Source organism: Dermacentor andersoni, chromosome 1, assembly GCF_023375885.2.
Source record: "Dermacentor andersoni chromosome 1, qqDerAnde1_hic_scaffold, whole genome shotgun sequence".
NCBI classification, from domain to species: domain Eukaryota; kingdom Metazoa; phylum Arthropoda; class Arachnida; order Ixodida; family Ixodidae; genus Dermacentor; species Dermacentor andersoni.
Window position 1 is genome coordinate 170,810,718 of NC_092814.1, and position 26,300 is coordinate 170,837,017.

At 43.2% G+C, this 26,300-nt stretch overlaps 1 protein-coding gene and 1 long non-coding RNA gene across 4 annotated transcripts; one reads left to right on the forward strand and one right to left on the reverse strand.

The window, feature by feature from the left end:
* The first annotated feature begins 562 nt into the window (after window positions 1–562).
* On the forward strand, window positions 563–7,794 carry LOC129380795 (uncharacterized). Of its 2 annotated transcripts, none has more exons than XM_055062746.1 (5): window positions 563–804; window positions 914–993; window positions 2,954–3,121; window positions 4,274–4,372; window positions 7,670–7,794. In XM_055062746.1, exons 1-5 carry the CDS (start codon window positions 762–764, stop codon window positions 7,715–7,717), a joined length of 438 nt encoding a protein of 145 aa, XP_054918721.1. In that variant the 5' UTR covers window positions 563–761; the 3' UTR covers window positions 7,718–7,794. The 2 variants fall into 2 exon arrangements, with proteins under 2 accessions (XP_054918721.1, XP_054918720.1); XM_055062745.2 differs by lacking the exon at window positions 7,670–7,794 and adding an exon at window positions 5,546–5,631.
* Window positions 7,795–8,585: 791 nt separating this feature from the next.
* LOC129380796 (uncharacterized) lies at window positions 8,586–23,735 on the reverse strand. 2 transcript variants are annotated; one of them, XR_008608981.2, is made up of 4 exons: window positions 23,454–23,735; window positions 21,636–21,741; window positions 19,063–19,132; window positions 8,586–11,744 (listed from the first exon to the last, which is right to left on the reverse strand). It is a non-coding gene; the product is annotated as an uncharacterized lncRNA (long non-coding RNA). The 2 variants fall into 2 exon arrangements; XR_011894572.1 differs by lacking the exon at window positions 23,454–23,735 and adding an exon at window positions 22,585–23,444.
* Between the last annotated feature and the right edge of the window lie 2,565 nt (window positions 23,736–26,300).

Consider the following 26,300-nt stretch of genomic DNA (forward strand, 5'->3'; position numbering starts at 1 on the left):
ATTAGTTGAATATGTGTTTTCATTTCTCGTGCAAGTAATGTCCGCCTGTTTGAATAGTCCAGCTGAAAGTGTAGAACATGATGTCTACCACAGGCGAATTTTAGAAATTCTGTAAACCGTAATGTCCCCCCGATATAAGAAAAGTCATTCGTTTTTGGTGGGCACATTTGTTTGCCATTCGTTCACGCCTGTGGCAAATCGTGGATGACAGTTACGTAAGATAACTTTTGTAAGCGCGGGCCAAGGTTCCTGGCCAACTGCAAAAATATGAAACTCGGTTCATGAATAGAATAATCACTATTGTGTTTAATTAAAGAAACTTGATGGACCTAAAAATGCGGGGCATCACTTCGTGCACTTATGAATAAGTAGGAGCCTCAACAGCGTAAAGATCTTTGACACTTGTTTTATTTATCACTTTTGAGTAACTTTTCTATAATTTGGTTTCAGTTAGTGTGGCTGCCCATTTATAGGCAATATTCGTTTTCCTTTGGCGTCATTTCGCATATTTATTTTCCCCATTCGAAAATTCTTTCGTTTCCCGTACACCCCGTTTCTTGTATTGTCCTTCTTTGTGGGTATGTGCCATAGCTGAGGATCATCATAATCATCACCATCATCTACTGATCATTCGCATAGCCATGATGGCTGCCTCTTCGACTTCAAGTCACCGCGGCTTCCTCTCCACCCACTGATGGGCGCACGCTGTCTACGTTGCGACGTTAGATCGCAATAAGCTCTGCGGCAGCGCTGAAGTCTTCATGCACCCAAGAGCAACAGCTCATGAGACCATGGAAAGTTACTGTGCGTGCTTTTTTGTTTCACCAGCCCTGTTCACAGCCTTTAGGCGTCTCCAGACTACCACGGCAGTTTGTGCTTAGTTAACGTACGACTTCGGCATTTCGTTTTTCAGATCCGCTGTTTGCGATCTCGGACGGGCAAAGCAACAACTACCTCACAAGCGCAAATGGTATCTTGGCCGGTGTCGAGCTGGTTAGTACAAGCACGTAATCCACAGGGTCGTTCGGTGATGGCACGATTGAACGGTTGGCAAACGTGGTTAGGCCACACCTCTGCTTTTCCTAAAAGGATGATTGCCTTCGAACGTTGTGTCGAAGTGCGGACGGCGTATAGTTCCGCAAATTATTAAATATGGCAGATGCAAAATTTGCGCGTGGTGTACATTTACCACTATCTAGAAACGGCACCGTCAGATAAAGGCTCAAACTCCAAAGTTTTTCACGCCTTTCTCACTACCGAATTTAAGTCAATCGATGTCTTCATTAGTGCAAGGGAGTGGCCCTAACATTTGAAAACTTAGCAACTTCAGCTGTCCCTGCATGTGTTTTTGTATAACATGAGAAGTACGAGCCGCTTGTTGAGAAACTCTGTTCGCAGTCGGCGTAAGTGTGAATGCTGTCGAATAAATGTTGCCTCTTTTGACGCGCCTAACGTTGTCGCTGATTGCGCATGTGCTATCAGCCTAAATCCTAACTAGAAAAGTTCGAAAACGACTAAGACGCGCTGTCCGATTTCCAGTTTCGCCTGCATTTCTAACAGGGGCTTAATCCAGGCTCTAAAACGTGCATTGGAGCAAGTCGTACTTCCACGTAATTACGCGCAACAGACGTTCTGAACAGTTCTTTTGTGTGCAGAATTTAATTTATGCTGTTAGTATAGTCCTGACCACGGACGTTGTTGGAGCTAGTAGCCATAAAAATTATGAATTTACTCTTTAATTTGGTTACGCAGGCTTAATGCGAAATTCAATGCGGTATAGTCGCTCACAGAAGACGCCGACTGCACCTTTTAGTTTAGAAGAAGCGTTGGACTCGCTTGTTGGTGCTGCTACAAGTTCTTTGTGGGTGCATTCGGTGCGAGGTGATTCTTTTCCGTATTTGCGCTCGAAGGTATTATACGGTCGGAACGTGGAGTGAAACAACGACAGGCATACGCTGTCCACTGATCTGCAGAAAATGCGTCGCTTGATTGTAGATGTGGGTGAATATTCGAAGTTTCGGAAACGAATTCAATATTACACACTATTCGTATTCGAAAAGGAATTATTCGGAATTTCGAATATTTGAAACTTACAAAATATTTTGCAACAGTCGACCGTTAATGTCTCGTTACTGTTCGTCTGCTAAACAAATTATCGCGTATTAGCAGAAGAGAAATAATGACAAAAGTTTTCGATTGAATGCAGAAACGAAATGAATAATGCAAGTTTTGTTTTCGGTTTCGCGGCGGAAGCCAACACAACTGAGACAACGACTGTTATTTAGTGTTTTTGGCAGTCTGGTCATGTAGAATTTTATGTATTGCGCTGCAACCAGTGATGTTTTGCTTGCAACGGGTCCTTTTACATTTGTCCACGGGACATAAGTCCTTCCGAAGGTTTCTTTTTTTCCTCCGCAACTTCTCATCTTTTTTCGGCAACCAGTTATTTAGCGTTCTAGAAAAGCTCAATTTCTATACAGCGGCCATTCCTTCTTGGAAAGCTTGTTTGAATCCAGGCTCTAAAAATGTTGATATTCTTGCTGTTTTTATTAGACAATTAAAGATCTGGTGTTTAAAACTGATTGCAGAAGAACTGGAAGCTCGGAGAGTTGGTAATTACGCACGGTACAACAAAAACGAGGGACACGCCGTTTGTTTCCAAACTACCTGTGTCCTTTGTTCTTTGTGCACGCTACAGTTTTATCATGTTTAAAGCTGATACACTGCCTTTGATAGTCAGCTCTTTTTGACACTAGTCAGTACAGGTATGGTACCTGTAGTTATGCCTAAATAAATATTTGCGCTGTGAATACATATACACGCGCCTGGGCCTGACCATTCGATATTCCATTTGATTCGATAGTCGATGCTTGCTATTCGTATTTCATTCGTTCTCGAAAAAAACTTGGATATTCGCCCACTTCTACTTTTCTTGCCTATTTGCTTGCCGCAGTGCCTCGGTCTCGGCGTCTTCGTCGGCATGTTCGCGAGAGCGAAAACAAATTGCTCGCAAAAGTTCTTGTTCGCCACGGGCCTTTCCTATGGCCTCAACGACCTCAACATCGTGCTCACGTCCTTGGTCTCCCACGAAACAGCATCCTTTTTGCCCACCGTTTTCTACGTAAGACACGCGCTAGCCTCGCATCAGCAAACGACCATGGATTTGTAGTTGTTTTTTTTTTTTTTTTTTGCGACACAGATACAGGCAGTCAGACAGTTTATTCTGCAATCGCTTAGACGTCGCTCGTAAGGCACGTACACGTTGCTACGTCCATCAATTCATTTTTTTCTTTTTTATTCAGCACTAATTTTTCCATCTGAGTATCATTGCTACGATATACCTTAAAAGAAGTAATGATGGCAATGTACGGTTTTGTCGTCTTGCTTTGTTCGTCTTCAAACAGAGCATGCTTCGTCGACAGATTTGCACTGAACTGAATATCCATTTGCAAGGTGGTTGCTGTAGCTTAGCTAATTGGAAAGTTATGTAATGTAACACATCTTTTTGACTTGCACTCATTTTGTATTTGAACGAGGGTTTTCTTTTTTGTATGTGAAAATAACAAGACAAACGTCAACGTATTTGGCACAGATATCTCGGAGCGGGTGCTATATATACTCGGTATATTTGCTAAATGGGTGGGACCAAATTACGCCCCTGTATCGATCCTGCAACGCCTGCCTCAAAGCGAGTTATTTTAAAGTTAGTTGCTAATTAGCTAACTGAACGTAGCAATTTGTTGGACAAAAAATGTCCGCCACTTTCAAGAGGTGGACACTTTTTGAATTACCCGAAGAAACAGAATTGCGTTGCTTGTCCCAAGTGATTTAAAAAAAGGATGCTTGGAATGAATAAACAAAACCTGGGGGTTTGCATATTTCCTGGTCGGCCCCGTACGCTGCGTAGCAATGGTGACAACATTACTCATCGCTGTTAAACTAGACTATGATCGCTGTAGCTTCAACCGTTACACCCAAAACCGTGATTACCGAAGAGGCAACCACAGCAAGGTGCTGTTACGCGCTCACAGTTGAAAGTTTAATATTTGTCTTTTTGTCTTTATTACCTGCAGTATTGGCCGAGATGATTTCTTCTCTATATGTTTGTCGTCTTATGCATGGAATAAATTAACCAATTACTAAATCTCGGATGCCATTGTCGGCGGAGATAAATTTTTCTTTCACGGAGCAGTAACCAAACGCATTTAAGCGTGAACATGGTGTTCTATTACCATTCTCTAAAGTCAATTTAACTTTTACTTCTTTTCAGTAGTACCTTATGTACCAGTTTACAGCTATGATTTCCTTCACTTCTGGCGGCATATTATCCCTGATCACAGGACACTCAAACAGCCGACCTAAATTTCAGGCGGTAAGTTGAATGACGTCAAAAGTGCGAGGCTCCTTATCCCATGTTCAAGTCTCCCTTTTCTTTTATATCGTTAACTTTCCAAGCTACCTCTACAGGAGCTTGCGCTATTGCTTTGTGACACGGAAAAGGCACGCGGTGTCGCAGTTTCCTTTTTTTCCTTTTGCTCGCGTTAGCCTTGTTTGGTTCCACTGTTCATCACATGTGCTTTGTTTATGCTCCATCCCAATCAGGTTGACTTGTGTTTTCGCAACTCGCTAATTTTACAACTATTATACAAATCATTTGAGAATGAAATTTCCTTAAGAATTTTCGGCAACGCAAATACTGCAATCCCATCTATCGTCTTCCCTTCTCGCCCCAGTTCTAGTCCGCTTGTTTTCGCAACACGAACAAATAGCGACGGCGTATCCTGCCGTTGTAACGCTCTATTGTCCAGGTGCTTCGACTTGATTAAGGCTGTAATAGCTGCACGTCGGTTTAGTAGCAAAGCATCCTTTGTCATGTTCATCGAAGAGAGCGTCATCGAACCGTAAGGCTTAAGCGACGGTCCGGAGTAAAACTAGGTCTGACAGAAAGTGCTACCATAAGGCAAAAGCTGTGTCTGTGACTGTCAAGCCTTTTTTTTTTTGTACGTACCATGTCTTTCTCTACCGTGCTCTTAAGGAAGAATAATTATTTTAATAGTTAGTATTTACTAATAAATAATAAATAAGTTATTAAGCATGACCAAACCGGACACTTATGGAAATTTTAAGAGTGACCACTCTTGCTTCTCTGGCATGATATGCATTTGGATCATTTTTTGTGAGGAATACTATATTTGCTAAAATAATCGTTATATTCAAGTCGTGCAGCCACGCGGCAATAAATGAAAATTGCAGAAATGGCCTTTTTGTTTTGCTCTGTTTACGCGTCGGTATATCAAAGATGCCACAACGCATTTATTCATGGGCAGTCGCTTATATTTCGTCTTCATAATCGCCGTAAACTACCGTTTCAATTCGTATCAAAGATTTGTGCACCTACTAAGCAGCAAATCTTAACGCCGCCTTTTCCAGGGAACGAAAGGAAGTGCGCTGGCTCTTTTTGTTTGTTTATTTATTTATTACTGCTACTATTATTTTTTGTACCTGTTATTAATTTGCCGCCGTACCCTTTCTATACTTGTTTCAGGTTTTAGGCCTGCTGTGCGGAATCGTTCACATCAGTCATTTCACCTACCTTCTCGTAGACTGAATTCTGGAGAATAAAAGGCTCGATTTGGCGAACGATTGCAGACGCTTGATTGACCAACCTGGGGCCCTATAACCTAAAACTATTCCAATACGTTTTTATTCCAATCTCCTGGCAACAAATTTGCGTAACCGCCGACGCAAGCATAGGGCGGTGACCCGCACGATTGTCTGAAGAGGCCAATCAAACGCTCTCCTCATTTATAGGAGGTCACTTTCGTTTGCTTTAAAAACGAATAACTTTGCCTACACTGAGCGGTTTTTCTTATACAGGCCTAGTGTTTCAGTGAACACTTTCAAAATTTTTTAAAGGCTGCCGGTGGCAGATAGCTCAATTATAGTTTAGGAGCCGGTCTACTCGAAGCGGCAGACACTACATGCACAAGAAAATGAAATGCTAAATCAACTAATTAACAAGAATTCACTAATTACCTTACAAATTTAGAAATTACAAATTATAGCAGTGGACTTTGCAAGGCGAATCCGCTTGGTACAAATTTTCTGGACAACACAGGCGGTAACATTAAGGCTTCTGCAGACACGAACGTACCCTAACCCAGTCGTCGTGAATAAAATTAATCCGGACTGCGGGGTTCTAGTAAGTGTGGGGGTTTGCTCGAGTTAGAACACATGCTTTGGCGCTGCTTGGCGTTGGCTGGTGATGGTTCTCGAAATGAACAGTGGTGGCAGCGGATGCTGCACAGTGAAGTGCTGGCGGACCAACTCAGGGTTGTCCAAAGGGCCCGTGTGACGGCAGAGGGGCTCGGCCTCTCTGTACCGACGTGGGAGTGGCCCGCATCAGTCCCAGACTGATCCCTCAGGACCTAAATAAAATTCTTCATACCATACCATACCAGTTTCGAGATATAAATTCTCGAACTTTGCGGAGAAATTCATTGGTGTTCCAGTTACTTGTGTGCTTGAGTGCATGAAACGACGTTTTGTTAACAAATTTCTGGAACGCCGATGCATGTCTCCGCAAAGTTCGGGAATTTGTATCTCGAAACTGGTGTCATTTTGAAAATTCGTTCCAAGTGGATCCACCTTGCGAAGTCCACGGCTAGAATTTGTAAATTGCAATATGAGCCATAGTGTAATTAGTTAGAAAGTTAGTGAATTTTTATTATTTAGTCGATTTGGCATCTCAATTTTCTGTGCAAGTATTGTCCGCTGCTTCGAGTAGACCAACTCATGAACTAGAAATGTGATATCTGCCACAGGCAACTCTTAAAGATTTTAGACTGTATAATTGGCTGACAAGAGGCGAGGAGCACGCTCAAGGTATTCGATCGGGCCTAGCCAGTGCACTGAAAATCGATAACCGGATGAAGAGGGTGGTGCCGGCGTCCGCGATCAGTCCGCTTTCCCTTACTCAGCTTGCGTTGGCTGGTCGAAAATCGCGGCGACATGCAACGGAAGGTTAAGAATGCTGCTAAAACGGATTCTCAGCAAAGGAGAGTTGGCAGAGCGAAGTTGTAAACGTGCCAAAGGTGCTCGAAAACGTTGCGCGGCCAAGCAAAAATTTTTTCTATGTAAATAAACCCATGCTCTCTGGCATGTGCGAGTAGCCAGTGCCTGAGCAATCGGCGGCAGCCAGCTTTTATTCCTTTCTGAACGGGGCAGCCTGCGGCTATTCAGAAAAAAATTGTTTTGTTCGGCATATTAATACTTCTTTAACGCGTACACGTCACTTTGACGTGGTGAGTTTTCGCGGTTTTGTGACGTCGCGTGACAGGCTGGCCCTAAAACTTTTGACCAATAGCCGAGGTCTAATGGCAAAAAGGCGTCGAATCTGAAATAACTATTTTTCGTTTGTTCGGTACAATCATGCATAATCAGTGCGTAGGCGTCATATCAGATGGGTAGCTATCGCGGTTTTCGTGACGTCGCGTGACAGACAGGCGAACTGTGGTTCAAAAGTTTTTCAGCAGTCGTGGAGGGCTGATTGCAGAATTCGAATAGAAAAGTTTGGAATAGCTTTACGTTATAGCACCCCTGTTCGTATATGCTGCCGTGCATGTGTTAACCTGTGGTTCCTGTTTTTCTTCATTGAGGGAGTAAACAGTGCTTGTTACAACAACTGAAGCTTCAAGCATACTTGTGCCCTGCCTGAAGCCATTCTGTTCCGGACGCTCCTGGCGGTTCTCAGGCTGTCGATCACTTGACCTTCCTTTTTCTATTAAAGTTGACAGCGGGCTGATTGACCGGGATACATTATTTTTTTATGCGAAGCATATTACACTGTAAACAAAAAAACACCCAGATGGGCGTTTTTTGCTTGTCCTCTAGCGCATTCCCTTTTGTACATCTTTTTGCTCCCATTGAAAGGGCGTACGATAAAACTCCCATTGACGTGGGCATTAATTGGGCACACAACGGGGGTACCGTATACGCCCACTTCACCCCCCCCCCCCCCCCTATTTGACTGGGAGGTACAATGGGAGTATTGTGAAGGAATTAAAGGCATTTTAGTTTAGGTGCGGCAAGCTCGTAGCGAAATGCATGGTGGCGCGGGTCACGCGCTTACGCAGTACCAGACGGAACACCGCAGGCCGAAATGTCGAACGCCGGCGATCAAGGCTCAAGGGAACTCGGCCGTCCGTGAGCTGCCACCCGAGCAGGCGTCGCACCTGCTCGGAGCGAACGCCGGCGTCCGACACCTTGGCCTGCGGTGTTCCGTCTGCTGCTGCATAGGCGCGGCGTACCGCCACGAAGCATTTCGCCGCGGGCTCGCCACACGTGGTCCAATCGACGGCACAGGGCCACCGCTGAATCGACCAAGTCACGCGCACACGTGGTCCAATGGCGAATGAACCCGTCACCGCACGTCTTCATTTTTTTTCCCTTTCGCTGATCACAGAGCCCCTCTTTGCAAAGCTTTTATACAGTCGTCCTAGCTTATCGGCAGTGCCTCCGAGGCCAGCAAACGCCTTCGAGAGCAGTTGCTACTTGCTGAAAGGAAAAATGCACGAGACACACACTGACAGTGAAGAAAATTTATTTTACACCAAATGTAAGAAATATAATATGTTCACTTCCGGGCCCAAAAGAAAGCACATTTCTGCCCCAGTAAAACAATTGTCTGGATTTTAAAAAAGAGCACTGTACATTGTAAGCATGCCAGTTGCTAGTATTCTACATGTCCTAATACAATGAAATTAGTAAATGAAAGAAATGCTAAGAAATCTTATCTCGTTTCATACTGAACTGTAACTACAGAGCCATGTGTTTGAACTGTTACTTTGTACTGACGCTCCACACTTTTGCACAGACTATATATTGAGCTCGCTTGACTAAGAGTAAAACTTCATTTGGCCTAGTTGGCAAATGGCAAATGGCCGCAAAAGGCAGACACGACACACGCTGGCACTAACTGACAACTTCTTTATTTCTTCGTCGTCGATGCATATATATGCCCTAGGCCACACAACCGCACAGGCACACACATTACATTACAGAGATCTCCCAAATTATCACATATGCAAACGTAGGAACTCAAATTCAGATGGGTGCAGGGACAAAGCTATGTCACTGATGCAATTATCATTTTGCCTTTTTATGTCGTAGGCCTCTAAGGCAAGCCGCGCAAGCTCATTCATGCTTTTGCCAAGAATCGACGTCCCATCAAGTCGTGCCTCACAATTTTTGCAAGAGTTTACATGCGCAACAATGTGCACTCTTCTATCTACATTTTTGTTTACTTTTTGTGCATGTTCCCTGCGCGGTCCCTTAAACACATAAGGTCATCTATCAACTCAAGAAAATTGCTTGCAGGCATAGTGTTCCTTTGGCGTTTCCTGCACCGAACAAGCTTTTAAAGCTATGCTCCCGCACCTGCGGAGAGGGCAGAGGAGGACGCCAAATTCGGCATGATGCTTCATACGTGTTGTGCGCGGTCGGCGTGGTTTATACAATTCACTCTCATGTGCTAAGACATAGCTTGGCTAGATATGGCATTGCATCAATGAGCGACTCAGGGAACATGCGCAACAAGTAAACAAAAATGTAGATAGAGGAGCGCACCTTGGTGCGCATATAAACTCTTGCAACAATTGTGAGGCACAACTTGATGGGACGTCGATTCTTGGCAAAAGCAAGAATGAGCATGTGCGGCTTGCCTTAGAGGCTTACCACAAGAAAGGCAGGGCGATAATTGCATTAGTAAGATATCTTTGTCCCTGCATCCATCTGAATTTGACTTCCTACGCTTGCGTATGTGATAATTTGGCAGATCTCTGTAATGTAATCTGAGTGCCTGCGCGGTAGTGTGGCCTAGGGTTTATATTGCATCGACGACGAAGAAATAAAGAAGTTAGCACCAGTGTGTGTTGTATCTTCCTTTTGTGGTTCGTCTTAGATGTTTGTGCTGTAAGTTTAAGTTGCTTGACTAAGCCATTCCTAATTAACAGTGGCTGGTATAATGAGGCTGATCAGTGGTATTTTGCATGGACTAGCACACAAATATGATAAATGTCAAAGTACTAAATTAAGAAATTGGGACTCATCACACAAACAAGCTACATAATTTAGTGCTGGATTTCTGAGCAAGCTATTAAAAATTATTGTATTTTACGAACCAGAACCCACCTTCTGATTATGACACATGCCATAGCGAGTAACCCGAATTAATTTGGACAACCTGGGGTTCTTTAACATGCACCTGTCTAAGTACACAGGTGCTTTTGCATTTCGCTCCCACTGAAATGCGGTTTTGTTTAAGACTACATTTACGAAAGTTCCAAACACGATCCCCCCTATATTTTTACAGTGGGTGCTCTTTAAATGGAGCCTCAAGGTGCCAGGGAAATTGGTTCCATTTACCAGGCATTATATTTACTGAGAGACATTGCAGAGAGCCAACCAATTATCAGGATGGTGTCCTATTTAAGCGGCAGTTTCGAAGCGATTTTCGTTTATCGAGATTCCACTGTAGTCCATAATAGTGGATGAGTTGTGTTCTGCATGGACACATTAGCATGGCTACCATGTTTAGTTGAATATTGTGCAAGCAGCAACATTTCACTGTACCCAGTGCAATATATAAAGCCAGCAATGTAACATGTTGCAAATGCAGCCACGAACAAGTACGTTCCCTGATCATATCCAAAAGCAGCATCTTTATACGAAATTAGTCATGCTTTCTCCCGTTTAAGTGCCTTGTTTTCAGAAATCAAATCCTCCTTATCATATTGACCTCCAATTGTGTCATTCCCCGAGCTGAGGTCATTTGAGATTGCATTTATTTGCCCTTCAAATAGCATATTGGTCTTATTTAAAAAGCACATGGCATCACAGTGACCACCTAGACATAGAATTCGAGCTGCAACACAGTAGCAAACATTCTGAGGTAGAAGCCTAACTATTCTTTTGAATTAAGATGCATGCTCAAAACACTGCTACGCAATTGCAGACAGGGCTGATAGTGTAGCAACCAGGACAGATTTAACGGACATAAAGGAGCAAAATTGTGTGAGCTTCGAATTATTATTCTCTCTGAGGAACCATGCTGTCCAATTATAAAACGGGGATCAAAATAAAGTAATTGGATAGCAAATCTGCATTTCATTAAGTAAATAAAATACTGTTCATGCTACCTTCCAGGGTGCACACTACATTCACTTTCCCTGAATGTGAATTTGCTACCTTTCCATGGGTTGCCAAATGTATAGGTGTATTGTTGGTCAAGGGTGGTGGAATGGATATAGGTCTCAGGCTAGAGGAAATATTTAGAGAAGGAGACTTGCCAGGTTGAACAACGAATGTCTCAGGCTGGAGCCATTTGGTTCTCTTGCAAAGATGTTGCCTCCAGCTTGAGACTTCCTTTGTTGGACAACTGTTGATGACTAATTTCGCCATCTTTTCATTTACCCTCGTCTTATTCAACCTATTGCTCCACGCAGCAGCTGCACTTTCTTTAAAAAATAAAGATATTAATGAGCTCAAAGGCTTTGTGCATGGCTGCATCCCCAAGTGCAAAAATTTGTTCGCAGATTGAATGACAGAGTTGGTACCTTTCTTGAGAATTCAATAGGAACCAAAAATTAAGCTAACAGACTGGTTATGACGACAAGTAAACATGAATTGATGTGGAGTGCCATTTCTTCATTTTGCACCAGGCTTGGGGCCAGCCAGACTTCTTCCTAAAATTGAGAAAATTTTTCTAATGAAATACATATTAAGAGTATTTTCTTCATAATCTGAAAATTTAAAAACATGGTTATTTGGTTATTCATATTTAGTTGGGAACAGTGCGAAGGACAGTGACGAAGTAAGGGCTTATGCAGTAATATCACATAGTGCTGGCTGAGAACAGATTCAATTTTAGAACAGACAAACAGTTAAGTACTTTGGAATGCTTCCTAAAAGCCATAAAAAACCAAAGCAGGAAGCAGTTGTACAAAATAATGTATGTGCATGAAAAATGCATCTGATCATCGGTTCGCAGACATGTATGCCATTTGCTTGTCAGTTAACAAAACACGTGTTACACTGAAACATTTCTCCTACAATTTGGCAATTCTGTGGGCTTTCATTATTGCTCGGGTCAGTTGGTTTATGTTGTTACTGCTACTAGTGTACGGTGAAGTGTAATGTAGATGGGCAAGTACTACTGACAACTATGAACATTGGCAAATTTTGCTGCACCAGGATAACGCATGCATTGTCCCGCTGCAGCGAAACTTTCCAGTAAACATTCACAGTTGTCTGTAGCACTTTCCCATCTGTCTCGCCTCACACTGTTCCATCTATAGCGCTTCACCATACTGTAATATGCACCACCGACACAAAATTCTACCCTTCTGAAGTTCTTACTGCTACTTCGCACTCGTCACATTCAGGCCGCCAGGCGTACTGAGCCCAATGTAGTATAACTGCATAGACTGGCAGCTCCTGTCATGGACTTATTCTGGTGTAATGGCACCACAGAAGCAAACGAAGACAAAGACATGCAGGACACAAGTGCCTAACCTCAACTCTCGCTTTAATAAGAAAACAGACATCATATACATCACATAGTGACAGGAAGTGATGTCATTAATTCAAAAACAAATTCTTTGTGCAATGTAGCTGAGAATGACTGATGTATTTGTTCTTTTCGTGCTAATCTGCCAAAGCTTAATTATCTTATGTACATCTGCTCATAATTTTTGGCTACAAGTTTTGATGAACACAGGAACAAACCAATCTATTTTGCAGTGCATCACTATGTGCGAATGAGAGTTATTCCACACAAACTTCATTAGCCGCAATCTCAAATTAATACAATGTGTGTATGCAATGCAAGCATGACTGGATGGGAATGGCTGACTGTACATAACCTCCGTTGCACAGTGCACCGCCTGCAAATTGTGCTGCACGCAACAAATTAATTTGTTTTCCTGGCTTGTCTTTTTTTCTCATCAGAGCAAATCTCTCATCACATGTTTCATACAGAAAAAAAATTTTTGCCCGTAGAGACCAGCTACACAATTACCCATGAAAATTACAAATGCATACGAAACAACTGCAACCACTTTTTTACTTCATCTCATTCATTATATTCCATATTCATGCCTAATTTAGTTGCGCAAATCATTGTTTTCTTAGGCCCTTGTTAGGAGAGTTTTGTGCTGTAATAAAAGGCAGAAGCCAAAAAAGGAAAAGGTTGGTTGTGGTTGAAGCACAATATGCATCTAGTGAGCTAGGCCGCAAGCGTTGTGTAGTCTGCTGCCATCATAAGGCCGTGCCTACATTGGACAGATGGGATGCTCTATTAATGCGAAATCAGGGAAATTGAGGGAGTATGAGTCATCCGTGTGAAACAATCCTCCATCACACAATGTTAAATACTGCAAAGAATGTGACTGCGGTCCTGTGTTCCACAAAACTTGCGTTGTAGCCAGGTATTACGACCTGACAACATGCAAGGTAATTGTGGCTTGCAACATTTAAAAAGTATGACGAATGTATCAGTTGCACTGCATAAAGAATTTCTTTTAACAGATATCATCACATCATGTCTCCACCTGTTATTAAATATTGCCTGTTTCCTTATTTTAAAGCTTGAAGTGAGATCCGGTGCTTGTGTCATGTGCGTACATATCTTTGTTTACTTTTTGTGGTGTCATTACACCAGAATTTATATAACCAAATGGCCACACACTGCTTTTGTCACGTTATAGTGGTGCTTGCAAAGCCTCCCAAACAGCAGCCTATTTGGTCAAAACATGCTTTTGTACATATGCTCTTCCAAATAGAAAATCTATCAAGAAGGTAACAAGAATCAAGAGCATTAAGTTAAATCCACTGCAATGCTTTACTTTTTTGCCTTTATTCCTTACACCTAAGTGGATAAGAAAGAGTGTGAATGTTACAGAAATGCACTAAATAAGTTGTTGAAATTATGCAAAAATGTTAACGCAACTAAGCATAGATTTATATGCAATAATAGACACCAGTCTCAATTTCTTTCCTTCTGACATAAACATAGTATATCTTATTCCTTTGGCATGAAGGAAAGCATATGTAGACCAGACAAGCTTATATTTGAATGAGAGCCTTCACGATTAAGCACCACTATAATGTGACCATAAGAGTACATACACTGTAAACAGTGCCGATGACAGCCCAAATTTCATAAGTGCAACATGTTAGCGAAAGCAGCAACCATTAACCCAGAAACTAATCAAATCCCACAATATAACAAGAAAAAAAAAGATTAATGTGTCAGCGCAGCACATGTTCTCTGAAGTTACAGAAAAGTGGTATGCTTATTAACAAACCTGAAACCACAGCACATTTGTATCTGACCACCCCCTGCCTCTTTATGTGCTTTCGTGCCTCTGACAAGGCATTACTGGATATTTATTTGCTTGTCTGTTGCAAAAACACATCAATTATTAGTCAGTGCACAGTGCACCATGCCATTTATCTATGTGGACTCACTTTGTGCCCTTAGCACTGCTCTCACCTATTCAGAACTAAGGATTGCAAAAAGACTTGTTCCACTTAAATCTACATGCCTTAATATGTGGGTTCTGCAGTTGAAATAGGGTAATTATAAGTAAAATGCATGACATGTTCTGATGAACTTTGTTTTCATAATCTAATTGTTTATTTGGGCACATAACCAGTCAGATCATTTGTACTAAAACAAGAAAACAAATTCAACACACTAGTTTATACTAGTTGGTGCTCTATTGACTTTAGTACACACATTGAACAAACGACAGGCAGTGAGAAATACCAACAACCACTAACTTCCACACGGCATTATTGGCCACATGTGCACGATATAGCTACAAAAACCCAAACGAAAGTAGACAAAGAAAAAAGTACATTTTAACAGAAAAAGAACAAGACAAAAAAACTTCTTTTGGTAGCTAAGTCACAATCAAGGTGTAAATGACAGCTATAGTTTGGTAAGCACACATGTAGTTACTTTGCTCAGTTCCTCGATATCCCAATTTCTTGTTTGACAGCAACACCAACGGGACATCTACGCATATCTATTGCACATGCCATTTTTGCTCGCTCCAAAATCCTTTCGTGGTTATTCATTTAGTACCTGCTTTGCCTGTACTGGCATTGCAGGGGGGGTATACATTCTGTGTAATGTAACTTACATTCAAATCAAGCACACAAAGCAGGGAGGGAATTATCTTTGAAAACTATGCAAACAATTGCAGGCTGAAAAACCTTGCAGTCCCTTTGGTCCAAGGAAAAAACAATGTGAGGCATCACCTATAAGTAAAGGAAATTAATAAACCTTTTTAGTGTAATCTCTTTCTTGTGAGGTATGATGATAGCCTGATATGAATTTCTCTATTCTCTACATGTTTGGAACAGTATATGCTTGAAATAATCTTAACTGAAGAGATTTCCCAGTCTTTTAAATCCTGCCATTGCAGCTTACCCTTACTCTCAGTAATACAAAGCCTTTTAGTATGACTTCCTATTACAAATCTAACTGCCATATTTTGAACATTTTCAAGCAGACCAGCTAACTCAATATTATGGGGATTCTAGCAAACATGTACTTATTTGATTAGTGAATGCACATAAGCAAAATACCGCTGTTCTTTGAGGTTTTCGGGAAGCCAACAAAATGTGTATGGGTGGACACACGACAGCTACTACACCAATAAGCATCGTGGCCAACCAAAATTAAGTTTATTCCTATATGGGCGGGCGCGGCGGAGTGTGAGCAGACAATGGTCGGCTTTTTCTGGAGTCATATACAAAGGAACCCCAACATAACGAATGCACCAAAATCAGCAATTTGGTTTGTTGTACTCAGATTCGACCGTTTAGTCAAATAAGTACATTTGCAAATGGATTGTTTTCCCACGGAAAGGGCCGCAGTCAGAAAACACAAATCTGAATGAGAAAAAAATTTTGAATTTGAGAGTCAGCGACCAAAGATACGGTTTCACGGTGTGTTAACGATACCTTCACATAGGTAGCATGAAGCAAACCCAGCCTTGCTTTCGCATCCACCCTGTCCTCTTTGATACTGCCACACACAGTGGAACGACACCATCATGAAAAGTGCTGGCAGTGGAGGTGAATGCTTTGTCTGTATCAAACTTCAATGCATCTCTGAAACTACAGATTATGCAACCCCGTGTACTAAACACGGGGGAAGACTGTGCACATAATACCACGCCATATCAGCACGTCTAGTCTTTCCACAGGCAGCAGATCACCTCTAGAACAGGGTGTGCAGGCTGCAGATGTGCTCAGCTGCGCTCACAGCCATGGCGCTAGAAAAGAAGACGCACGGACTGGGCCCTTCTGAGGGCCCCCTTAAAAGCTCAGTTTGTCATTTTTTGTTTCTGTAATAGGCTAGTGATAAAAGTGAATTTGCTTCATGCCTATTAAGAAATGTTGTACACATGGTAGAAAAATTATGAAAGTAGAACATTTTATTACTTTTCACCCCTCTCAGTTGGAATATCGTACAAATGCATAAGCAGCCATTTTTGCCTTGTTTCATCTAAGATGTTTTTTTTTCATGCTGAAAGAAAGGCATGTGTTTAAAAAATAAGCTTGGTTGCAACATGTAAAGGAATTATGTAATGTCACAAGGGTTCCTGAAATCAAAATATATTTGTGATTTCTTTGCGACTGGAACACTCAAAAGGAAAACGACCTTTTAAACAGACTAAAACAAAGCCACAGCACATGCACCCATACTAAGCCAGGGACTGTATCAAGCTGATATGAGAAGACTTTCAAGAAAGAATCTTTCCCGGTTTGGGAAAATTCTTAAAACAATGGTTAATACCTGGCCCCACGCCTTAAATCTAGAAGGAATAAAGTTCTTAAGCTACTCTGTGTTCTTTCTTGAACCCAACAAATGTGCCTAGAAAAATGGGTCAAGTCCACATCTTGCCGCATCTGTGGCAAGGTGTGAACAAAAAACTCGCTTTAGCTGGCTGCAGTGCTCCCTGCGATGAATATTCAGGCAGAAAATTGTTACCCCAGTGTGACTGTGCACCCAAGAAAACAAAATGTGGTAGACTACATCAATGCAAACGGAAAAATCTTTAGTCCATGCTTGCTGGCAACCTGTGTCTGTATTGGCCTCTAGGAGAATTGTGGCCCCCACGTGCTGGAATATTTCCGTGGCATAGAAAACATTGTGTGATACCAGCTATCAAGCTATCAAAAGAGCTATAGGCAATTTTGCTGCAATAACAGTACTGTTTTTATAGCATTCGTTGTGGGGAGTGCAGCTTGCCCCTTTTGCCGGAGTTCTTGCTGAACGGCGATTTATTATCAGTTTGTTATATGTGGAACTTGAACAGCTTATATTTTTGTCTCCTCAATCCACACTTCTGCTGCACTTTTGTCAGCATCTCTACACAGGGTGTCTTGACTGAGGTCATACCAAGTAAGCACGCTACAAGCCTTGTGTGCATCGTTTTCATGACTCTTTCGATGACCAAATTTCATTTTCAGTGACTTTATCAACTAAGTATCTAGCGGCAGCTTGAACATGGGTACTCATGAGAACTCGCACCAGGCTTGGTCAAATACGTCCAGCACTGCAGCACTGAGTAGTGAACCATGCTGTAAGAGTTGGCAACTAAATTGCCACCTTGTGATTGAAACTTTTCATCCTTACAATCAAGGCTTCAATTGCCCAGCCAGCGAGCTGCAGCAAAGGTGTGAACTATAGTCATCTGATGTCACATTCTATGTCATAGCGATAGCAGGTGATCCCTCCAGTGGTGGCCCTCAAGGCCAACAGGCATCCCTTTCTATGCACGTGCTTGTGTAGGACTGGGGAGATGGTGCCAGTTTGTTCTTCAGCATTAACACTGTTCACGCTGTATCAGGAACACATTTTCTTACTCAGTGCAATAGCCCTTGAACCTACATAATTGCCAATGAGTCCTTTGTCGACCAACCTTTCCTTTGCCATGTCATTTGCTTCTGCCTTGATGTCACAGCAACTTCAGCTATATGAAGCAATGATGGTGTTTGAGTACCCACACAGCCTTGCAGCTTTCCAACCTGAACATTGCTTCATTAAAAGCTGACATGATTTGGTCTCAGCAGACAGATCAGAGTTTAAAAGAAGCCTTAAACTTCTTTCAAAGTCATTCTAACCTTGTCAATAATCCCGTGCCTTTTGATGTGTTATTCAGCATTGTCCAAAGCAAGTCGGCTCTTAAAAATCAAAATAACAACTTTGTGAGGCCACCTACTAGGCTACCACTGTCTCTTCAGCCAGCCTGAAGTGTCTTGCAGCCATCAAAGCTGGAGTGCAAAAAAAACGACAAAGAAAAGTGTGGCAGACAAAATGCTCATGGAAATCCATATGTTTATGGACTGTTACACTGACTGAAAAAGATGGTGGCTTCCCAATACAGTCTTGATGTACGTAGCTGTTTCAGTCACGAATAAACAGCCAGTTGCGCAGTCCTGCACAAGCAGTGTACAGATGCCCATGGATTAAAATTTGTTGTGTGTGCATGTGGTACAGTGTACCACATTTCATGTTCCTGAGGCTGCAGTACACTGGGAAGACTGGTTGCAACTTCAATAGTAGGCCCTTAGAGTATTGCAGCCCTTTGTTCATATTTTGCTGCAGATTGTATCAAATGCAAATGCAAATTGTTTTGCAGGACACGTCAGTTCAGTTCAAGCAATTAGACAGAGTAACCCAAGAAATAGTTTAAGCCTCGAAAAGGTCTTAATACAGTCCCTAGTTTAGTACAGGTTTTCGCCTGATGTTTTGGCTTCTTCTACGGTATAATGCTGTTGCTTGCTAGGTACTGGTGGTGTGATGTGCACACTCTCTTGTGTTGCTATAATGACAACTTGTAAAAAAGATTTTCCTTCCTAACAAACATTTGGATACAGTGCCTGTGAGCTCATCTTTTAACCTGTTTTTCATTTGATCTGTGCATTTACATTGAACGTAAACTAGAAAATATCAGTACTGAGAATCACAAAAGAACACACCTGTGTAACGATTCTGCCGAGATCGTGGGAGTGGTCCAGCCACAGGATGCAACGCAGGTAGAAAGGCCTCCTGAGTTAAAGCAAAATAACAATCGTTGTAAGATGCGAATAAAAAATTTTATTCTGTGAGGCTTTCAGCATGTATACTAATTACCACATTTGTATGTAAAATAGTTTTGCATAATAGCTGAGCAAGGTTAACGTCTCGCCCTGTGACTGTCAGCCAATGCTACTCATTGCAATGGTGGCAAATATGGCACATCCTTTCAAATGGAGCTTTTGTGGGTTACATGAATTTAAAAGAACTTAGGTTTACATAATACATAACACCTGTGGTTAGATGGATCTCTTGCATGCAGCACCAATGCCACAAGTGGCACTGCTTAACACTTCCAGGGCCAGACTTAGTACATAAACAATACAAATGTGCAACAATGTGAACAGGTGGTTAGCTGCTGCTATAACTCAAAGATTGCATGGATCATGTAGATGTGAATGCAGCTCCCATCAGGAGCGAGTTGCCCTTTAGTGCACTTCACTTCTCTTCCTCTTTTGTCTTCATTGCATGTTGGTGCCATATGGTAATAATGAACAAAAATTAAGCACTTCAGTTCCCATTCTTGTTTTACTACATGCTGTAAAGTCATCTAAGTGCGCTTAATACTCTTAAGAATGAACTTTAGCCATTTTGTCAATATTTTTCGCTTGGCTACACTACACCTTAATGTAGTGCAAATTCTAGACAATGCTTACAAAAAAACCTACTTCACACAATAACACCTCCAATTAACAGTACACAGTCTATGGCTTCGAGATGTGTACATACATACTTTATACATGGTTACAATGAAAATATAAGTGGCTGTTCTAATACGCACACTTAGCATACTGCATAACAGTCACCTGGTTCCAAAATGGCTTTTTGTTATCACACATAGGACGGCCACAACTATAAATTTAATTCTGGCAGTAACTTAAGCCACGCCCAAAACCTTCATAGTGCAATCAATGAAAATTTTCGAATTTAGAGCAGTTAGACATAAACAGGGCAAGTAGTTTTAAAGTGTTAAATAATGAACTGTTATGGAATATGGCGGTAGAAGGCCATGCGCCTGAAACATAGGTACTGTTTATCATATAAGCACATTCTTATATTTTTGCTTAGTTTCCTAGGGATTGCATCAAACAGTTTGCTGGTGTAAATTTTGCTACGTGGCTGTATCGTATTAGCCCTTATCTTTTCGCATTTGGCTTACTGCAGCTTTATGCACATGCATAAAGCTACTACTGCTACCACTTTCTACACTACTACCTACTACCTACACTACTACCTTCAGCTGAAGGCCAAGCACTATGCTGTCCAACATACATGCATTTAACAACACCGAACAGTAGACAGAGAATGAGCAACTCTTTTAAAAAGTGCAGTTCTTTGGAGACACATTGATATATATCTGGAAAACAGAGATTTTTGCTAAAATTATAACTTAATATAATTGGTACTGAGCATAATGCATCTTGCAATAAACTTGCATTTACCGCACACCATTATACACACTGCGACCTCTGCAGCTTCTCCACAATCTGGCACAATGTGCTCAAGCTGCCTGTAAACCCTGGAAGGGGTCTATGATAGTTTAAGAAGCTTAGCAAACATGAGAAAGACCTAAAATGAAGGTCAGAGAAGCAAAGCAAATTTTTAACCATTCCTCTCTATGTTGCTATGAATGTCAAGGTTCCAGCAAATTATGTGTTTGAACTGTGTTTTTAATCGTGCAATACTAGAGAGCACATTTTTGCAATAATAATGTGACAGAGAATGACAGAAACTAACTTAATGAATATTTTTCTAAACTTGCATGAGGTTTTCGTCATTATGCTGATGCACACACCTGCATACCTCTACTGTGAAGTCTTGTTTCAGTTTATTTTATTGTCACATAGTAATTTACACCATACACTTGTCCTGAAATACATCACGTTGGGCTCCTTCAGTATTTTTTGCTTACTGGAAACACACATGCCTATACAGGGCAAGCACTCAATACATGCAAGACTGCCACGGGAATGGCCACTCGAGGTCGACTGTTAGTACAGCGCAAACGACGAGGACTGAAGGAAGAACACAACACAGGCGCTGTCACACAGAAACATACTCAAGGCACTTTGCGAGATTCTCAGGCTTCTTTCATGCTCTAAAAACACATTATGTAGCACATATTGAGCCACAGATAGCTGCACTGGGAAATTTTCACGTTGCTCTACAATTTTATAATTGAGACTTTTTATCTAATTACATTTGAGAAGTTGATTAATTGATTAAGACTAATTAGGTAATTAGGCAAAATGCAGCAAATCCAAGTATTTCCAAGAGACAGGAAACAACATTACATAGGTTCTGTGCAACTAGATGGCATATTCATATTTTTAAAAGTTTGCTAGAGTTACGTGGGATAACCTGCATACCTCCTATGGAACAGGTGTCACACCAATCACTCTAAGTAATGCCGCTAAACTAGCCATTGCGCTCAAAACATACAGGGTAAAAAAGCAAACTCTAGGTAAGAGCATACCAAGGCCTCTATTGCTGAAAAGGGAAACTGATGGGAGGCGCCCGATCTCCGGCCATGAAGCTGCTTCATCCTCACAGTTGGCAATGAAACGACCGCAGCCGCAGTCCTGAAATAAAAATGAAAAATTTGACACTACAGTGATCACACAGAACACAAAAAAGCTGGTCACAAGCTTATCTTGGAGAACATCTGCTGCTACATTAGGTTTTGTATATTCGTCAGCTTATTGTTAAACTAAGCTTGCCAATATTTTATATCTTAATGGCTTTGCTCTTTACAAACCAATACCTTTGCCCAACTCATGCACATATGCACTACTTAAGCTATGAGATGTTTACTGATCCCTTACAATGAATGGCTTCTAAGACAAATTATTTCACACAAAAGGATGCATAACTTATGAGTGTTACTGACATTGAATACCAAGGTAGTACCTTTTTTTATAGACAATCGCGGACTTGAAGCACATTTTTCTCACAGATACAGGTTACAGGTTGATCGGTCTGCCCTTTTTTTTTTTTTTTTTTTCACCAGCAACAGAAATTTTGTTATTAATACTCGTGCAATATAGGATGACGCTGTGATGTGTGATATGATCCTGAGTTGAAAAGCGCAACTTCTTTGTGTTAATTTGGCACCTTGAATTCAATACTAAATATCTGTACCCAATAGGCAATGGCACAGCAGCAAAGTAATTAAACATTAAACAAGTTCAGGTATCCAGAGCACAGCGCCAGCTGTTGAATAACATTGCACAAGCATCGACTATATAGATGTAACGTAGTAAGTGCACCGCAGGCGTAGTGGCGGCCTCAGCAAAGAACACAGGCATGGAGCGACGCGCCCGTATGACCTATCACCGGCAATGCTATCGCGTAAATTGATATATCTCGTCACGGCACGGGCACCGTTTTCTGCCGGCCGAGGTGCCGGCGCCACTGGTACTCACCTGTTCCGGCCGCCGAGGTTCAAGTGACGGCGTATCCAGTAATCTGAACCCAAGCAGGACACCTGTTACCGCCAAGCAGTACGCTAACAATAAAGAGGTTCTTATACTCTGACCGGCAGCTCATGCGGCGTTGACCCGTAGCGCCGTAGGAAGCTCACCACACGCTTTTAATACCACAAACGCGCCGCCGACATTTCACGCCCGTAGATCAAAGTCGACGGGCGCAGGCTCTACATGCTACGTGCCGCAGTCGCGCACTGCCTGCACAATCAACGACGTGGGCGCGAAGAGACACAGACGATAGAAAGGAGCGTACTGGCAAATCTGCACAATGCGCGCTAAGTGGGCGACCTACTGCACACAATCGCACGGGCTAGGGGATTGGCGCCACGTACGCGCCAGCTAGCAGATACCGCGCACAAAGAAGCGCCGCCGGTTCTCGCTCAAATGATCGCTGTACAAACACTCACACACGCGCACCGCAGTAAGCCCTTAACGAGCCGCCACATTTTCAGGCCGCGGTTAGGCGGCGAAGCTTAGCTCACCTCGCACTGCACGTAACTATTATGGTAGTGGCTTGCGCTTCGGGGATCATGTCGAATGCTCACATCCGCCCAATTAAAGACGCGGCAAAGTCCCTCATTATATAAAATCCTAATTTTTAAGTACACTCACTTGACTCTGAGCACTCAAGTCGCCTCGATTACGACAAAGCTCGAAGAAACACAGTGATCGTGCAAAATGGTTCTGGACGGTCAACTGTCGCGCCATGTTGTATCGAGACCTTCAACAAGTCATATCAGCGCGTCTCCTCACTTAGAACACATGCACACTCATAGAACATGTAATAATCGTTCAAAGTCACTTACCGTGGAGTCTTGGGGGTTCAAAGCAGTGAGAAACATCAACCACGGTAGAAGAATGTGCCGTCGCTGGTCGAATGGCCGTCGCTGAAAGCTGCTTCAACGGGCGCGCGCGCGCTCCGAAGGCTGGTGTTCCTCCGCGCGTAGTTCCGACTTCGGCGTCCTCTGCAGCACCAAGGCGCGGCTACTCCGAACAGAAAAACAGCGCCGACACACATTGCGCGGGATATTTCGAATCTGACTGCAGAAATAATCCTACTGAAATTGTCGCTGCGGCTGACTGCCTTGTTGGTCATGGCTGAGTTATTCTTTCTTCTGTTTGGCTCGTCTCAATTTCCCCTACGCCACCGTTATTCCTTGAAAACCCCCATTTTACAACCGCAATGCCCCTTCAAATGGGGTCGGGGGTATAATAATGGTTCTAGCTTATTTTACTTCTTCTCGTGGGCGTACTCATTTTAAGCTGGGGGGGAAAAATGGCATATCAACTGTTAAAACGCCCATATGGGCTCATTTGTGTTTACAGTGTACTAGAGCTCAACCCAGCTCCTCAGGAGCGGCGGTGTCGCCTTCAATACCACGTGACACCGTGACGTCACGACAGAGGAGAAACGGGGCTCCAACTCGCGCCGTCGCTCGCGGCGTCGCCTTCAAGGTTGACCACGTGACACCGTGACGTCACGACAGAGGAGAAACGGGGCTCCAACTCGCGCCGTCGCTCGCGCCGTCGCGGCGGTATATAAGCAGCTGCGCTTGTTTCTAGGTGGCTTTGGCTCAACTGTCGCAAGATGGGCTGGGTGGGAATCGAACCAGGGTCTCCGGAGTGTGAGACGGAGACGCTACCACTGAGCCACGAGTACGATGCTTCAAAGCGGTACAAAAGCGCCTCTAGTGAATGCGGTGTTGCCTTAGAAACGAGCTGTTTCTAAGGCTCAGGCGTGCGTCGCTTGCTCAGGCGCACATTTCATTGCCGCGCCGAACGCTGCGTTGCTCGACGCTCACCGCGTCCACCCGCCGTGGTTGCTCAGTGGCTATGGTGTTGGGCTGCTGAGCACGAGGTCGCGGGATCGAATCCCGGCCACGGCGGCCGCATTTCGATGGGGGCGAAATGCGAAAACACCCGTGTACTTAGATTTACGTGCACGTTAAAGATCCCCAGGTGGTCGAAATTTCCGGAGTCCTCCACTACGGCGTGCCTCATAATCAGAAAGTGGTTTTGGCACGTTAAACCCCATAACTTAACTCACCGCGTCCAATGCGGGGCGCGTAGTCGCTGCGCGCCGTAGCCCATTGTCTTACACCCCTTGGCGGATCGACGGGAACGCTGTCGCGTTCCACTCTTGAAGGCGAAGCAGAGTAACGCATGAGTTGTTTCTTCGTCTAGCCGAACCAAATATAGCCAAGCAACAGCAGTTCACCAGGCTAAACAGTGGTTCAACAACTAAAATAAAGGCTAGTATGCTTCGCATCCTGGGCTTAACCTTAGCTAAGCCACAGCCATTTTTTTTTAATCTTTTACGCTTTCCACCTTTTGTGCGGACATGATCACATCTATCAGCAGCAAAGGACGATCGCTTGTCCCTTGTCTGTCCGTTCTAATCCTCTCTCGTCTTGGTCTTACTTTGCTTCACGCATTACTTCTGCATGTACCATCAGCACAAATTGAAGCACGCGCAGTAATTAAAACTGATCAGGATGACTATTACGCGTATTACACGAGAGTGTGCCAAGCAGGCGGCCTCTAGCGGGTGTATAAGAGTGGTATAGTCCTGAATGGATGCGTTTAGGAGCCTGAATTAAACAGGGATTGTCAATTCAAGCGAACCATTGCAACGACACTATCAAACTTTTTTCTTCTTTTTTTTAAATGCTTATAGTGCATTTACTGTTTCAAAGGTAGTAAAAACGTGGGATATAGCAGAGCAGCATGGGACTAAAAAGTGGGTAGTTCGCATTTGCAGGTCAACATCGTACCTTGCCGCTCACAGAACGTGACCCACTGTATTGATTGTACAAACTTCATTGCTCCTTTCGCCTTTTTCCGTTTTTTATTGAGATAGCAATTATATGGACACTCCAGGAGCATTTCTGCCGTCGCCGTGATGTTCCGTATAAAATCCAAGGGCGATAACATCATCGCCGCGCGCCGTATGCTGTATGTGCGAGTGAAAGCTTTCGAGGGTGAGCCGACGATGGTGACTCCATCGCAAGAGAGGAAAGCAGGGAGGAAGCGTGCCGTCTTCCCTCACGCGCAAAGCACCGAGGGAAGGGGAGGGAGGGGAGGGGGCGCTCTACTCCGGCAGCGGCTGCGTATGGCGCGGCCGCGCACGGTTGCGTGGGCCCAATCTTGAAAGCGATCTGCGATGGGGACAGAGTGCGACAAGTGCTGACAGATTGACAGAGATGACAAGTGCTGATGACAAGTGCTGACAGATTTTCAGAGATGGCAAGTGCTGACCGCTAACTAAGCGGCTTTCACCGTTTAGTTACCGTTGAAGCGAGGCAGCACGAAGGTCGATTCGCTCGCTGCTGCTGCCGCGCTTTCTCACCCCGGTGTTCTGACAGAGTGTGCGCGATCATCGAGTAAGATATGTTCATGTTTGCTCGTGACACCATGATTGTTAGTTTAGTTAGTAAGCGAATGTTTACAAGTTTATACGGCTAATAAAACTACTATCCTTACTTCGTATAGCTGTCTACTAATTTGCTATCGCAATCGATACTTCGCCTTTCGGGCGAACCTGCGGAGTTTTTTTTTTTTTTCTCGCCAACTTCGTGGGTATTCTTACCTGGTCAGTTCATTCAGCTCCTCTTGAGTCACAGGAATTTAGAAGATTTCAGCTTACGGGGGTG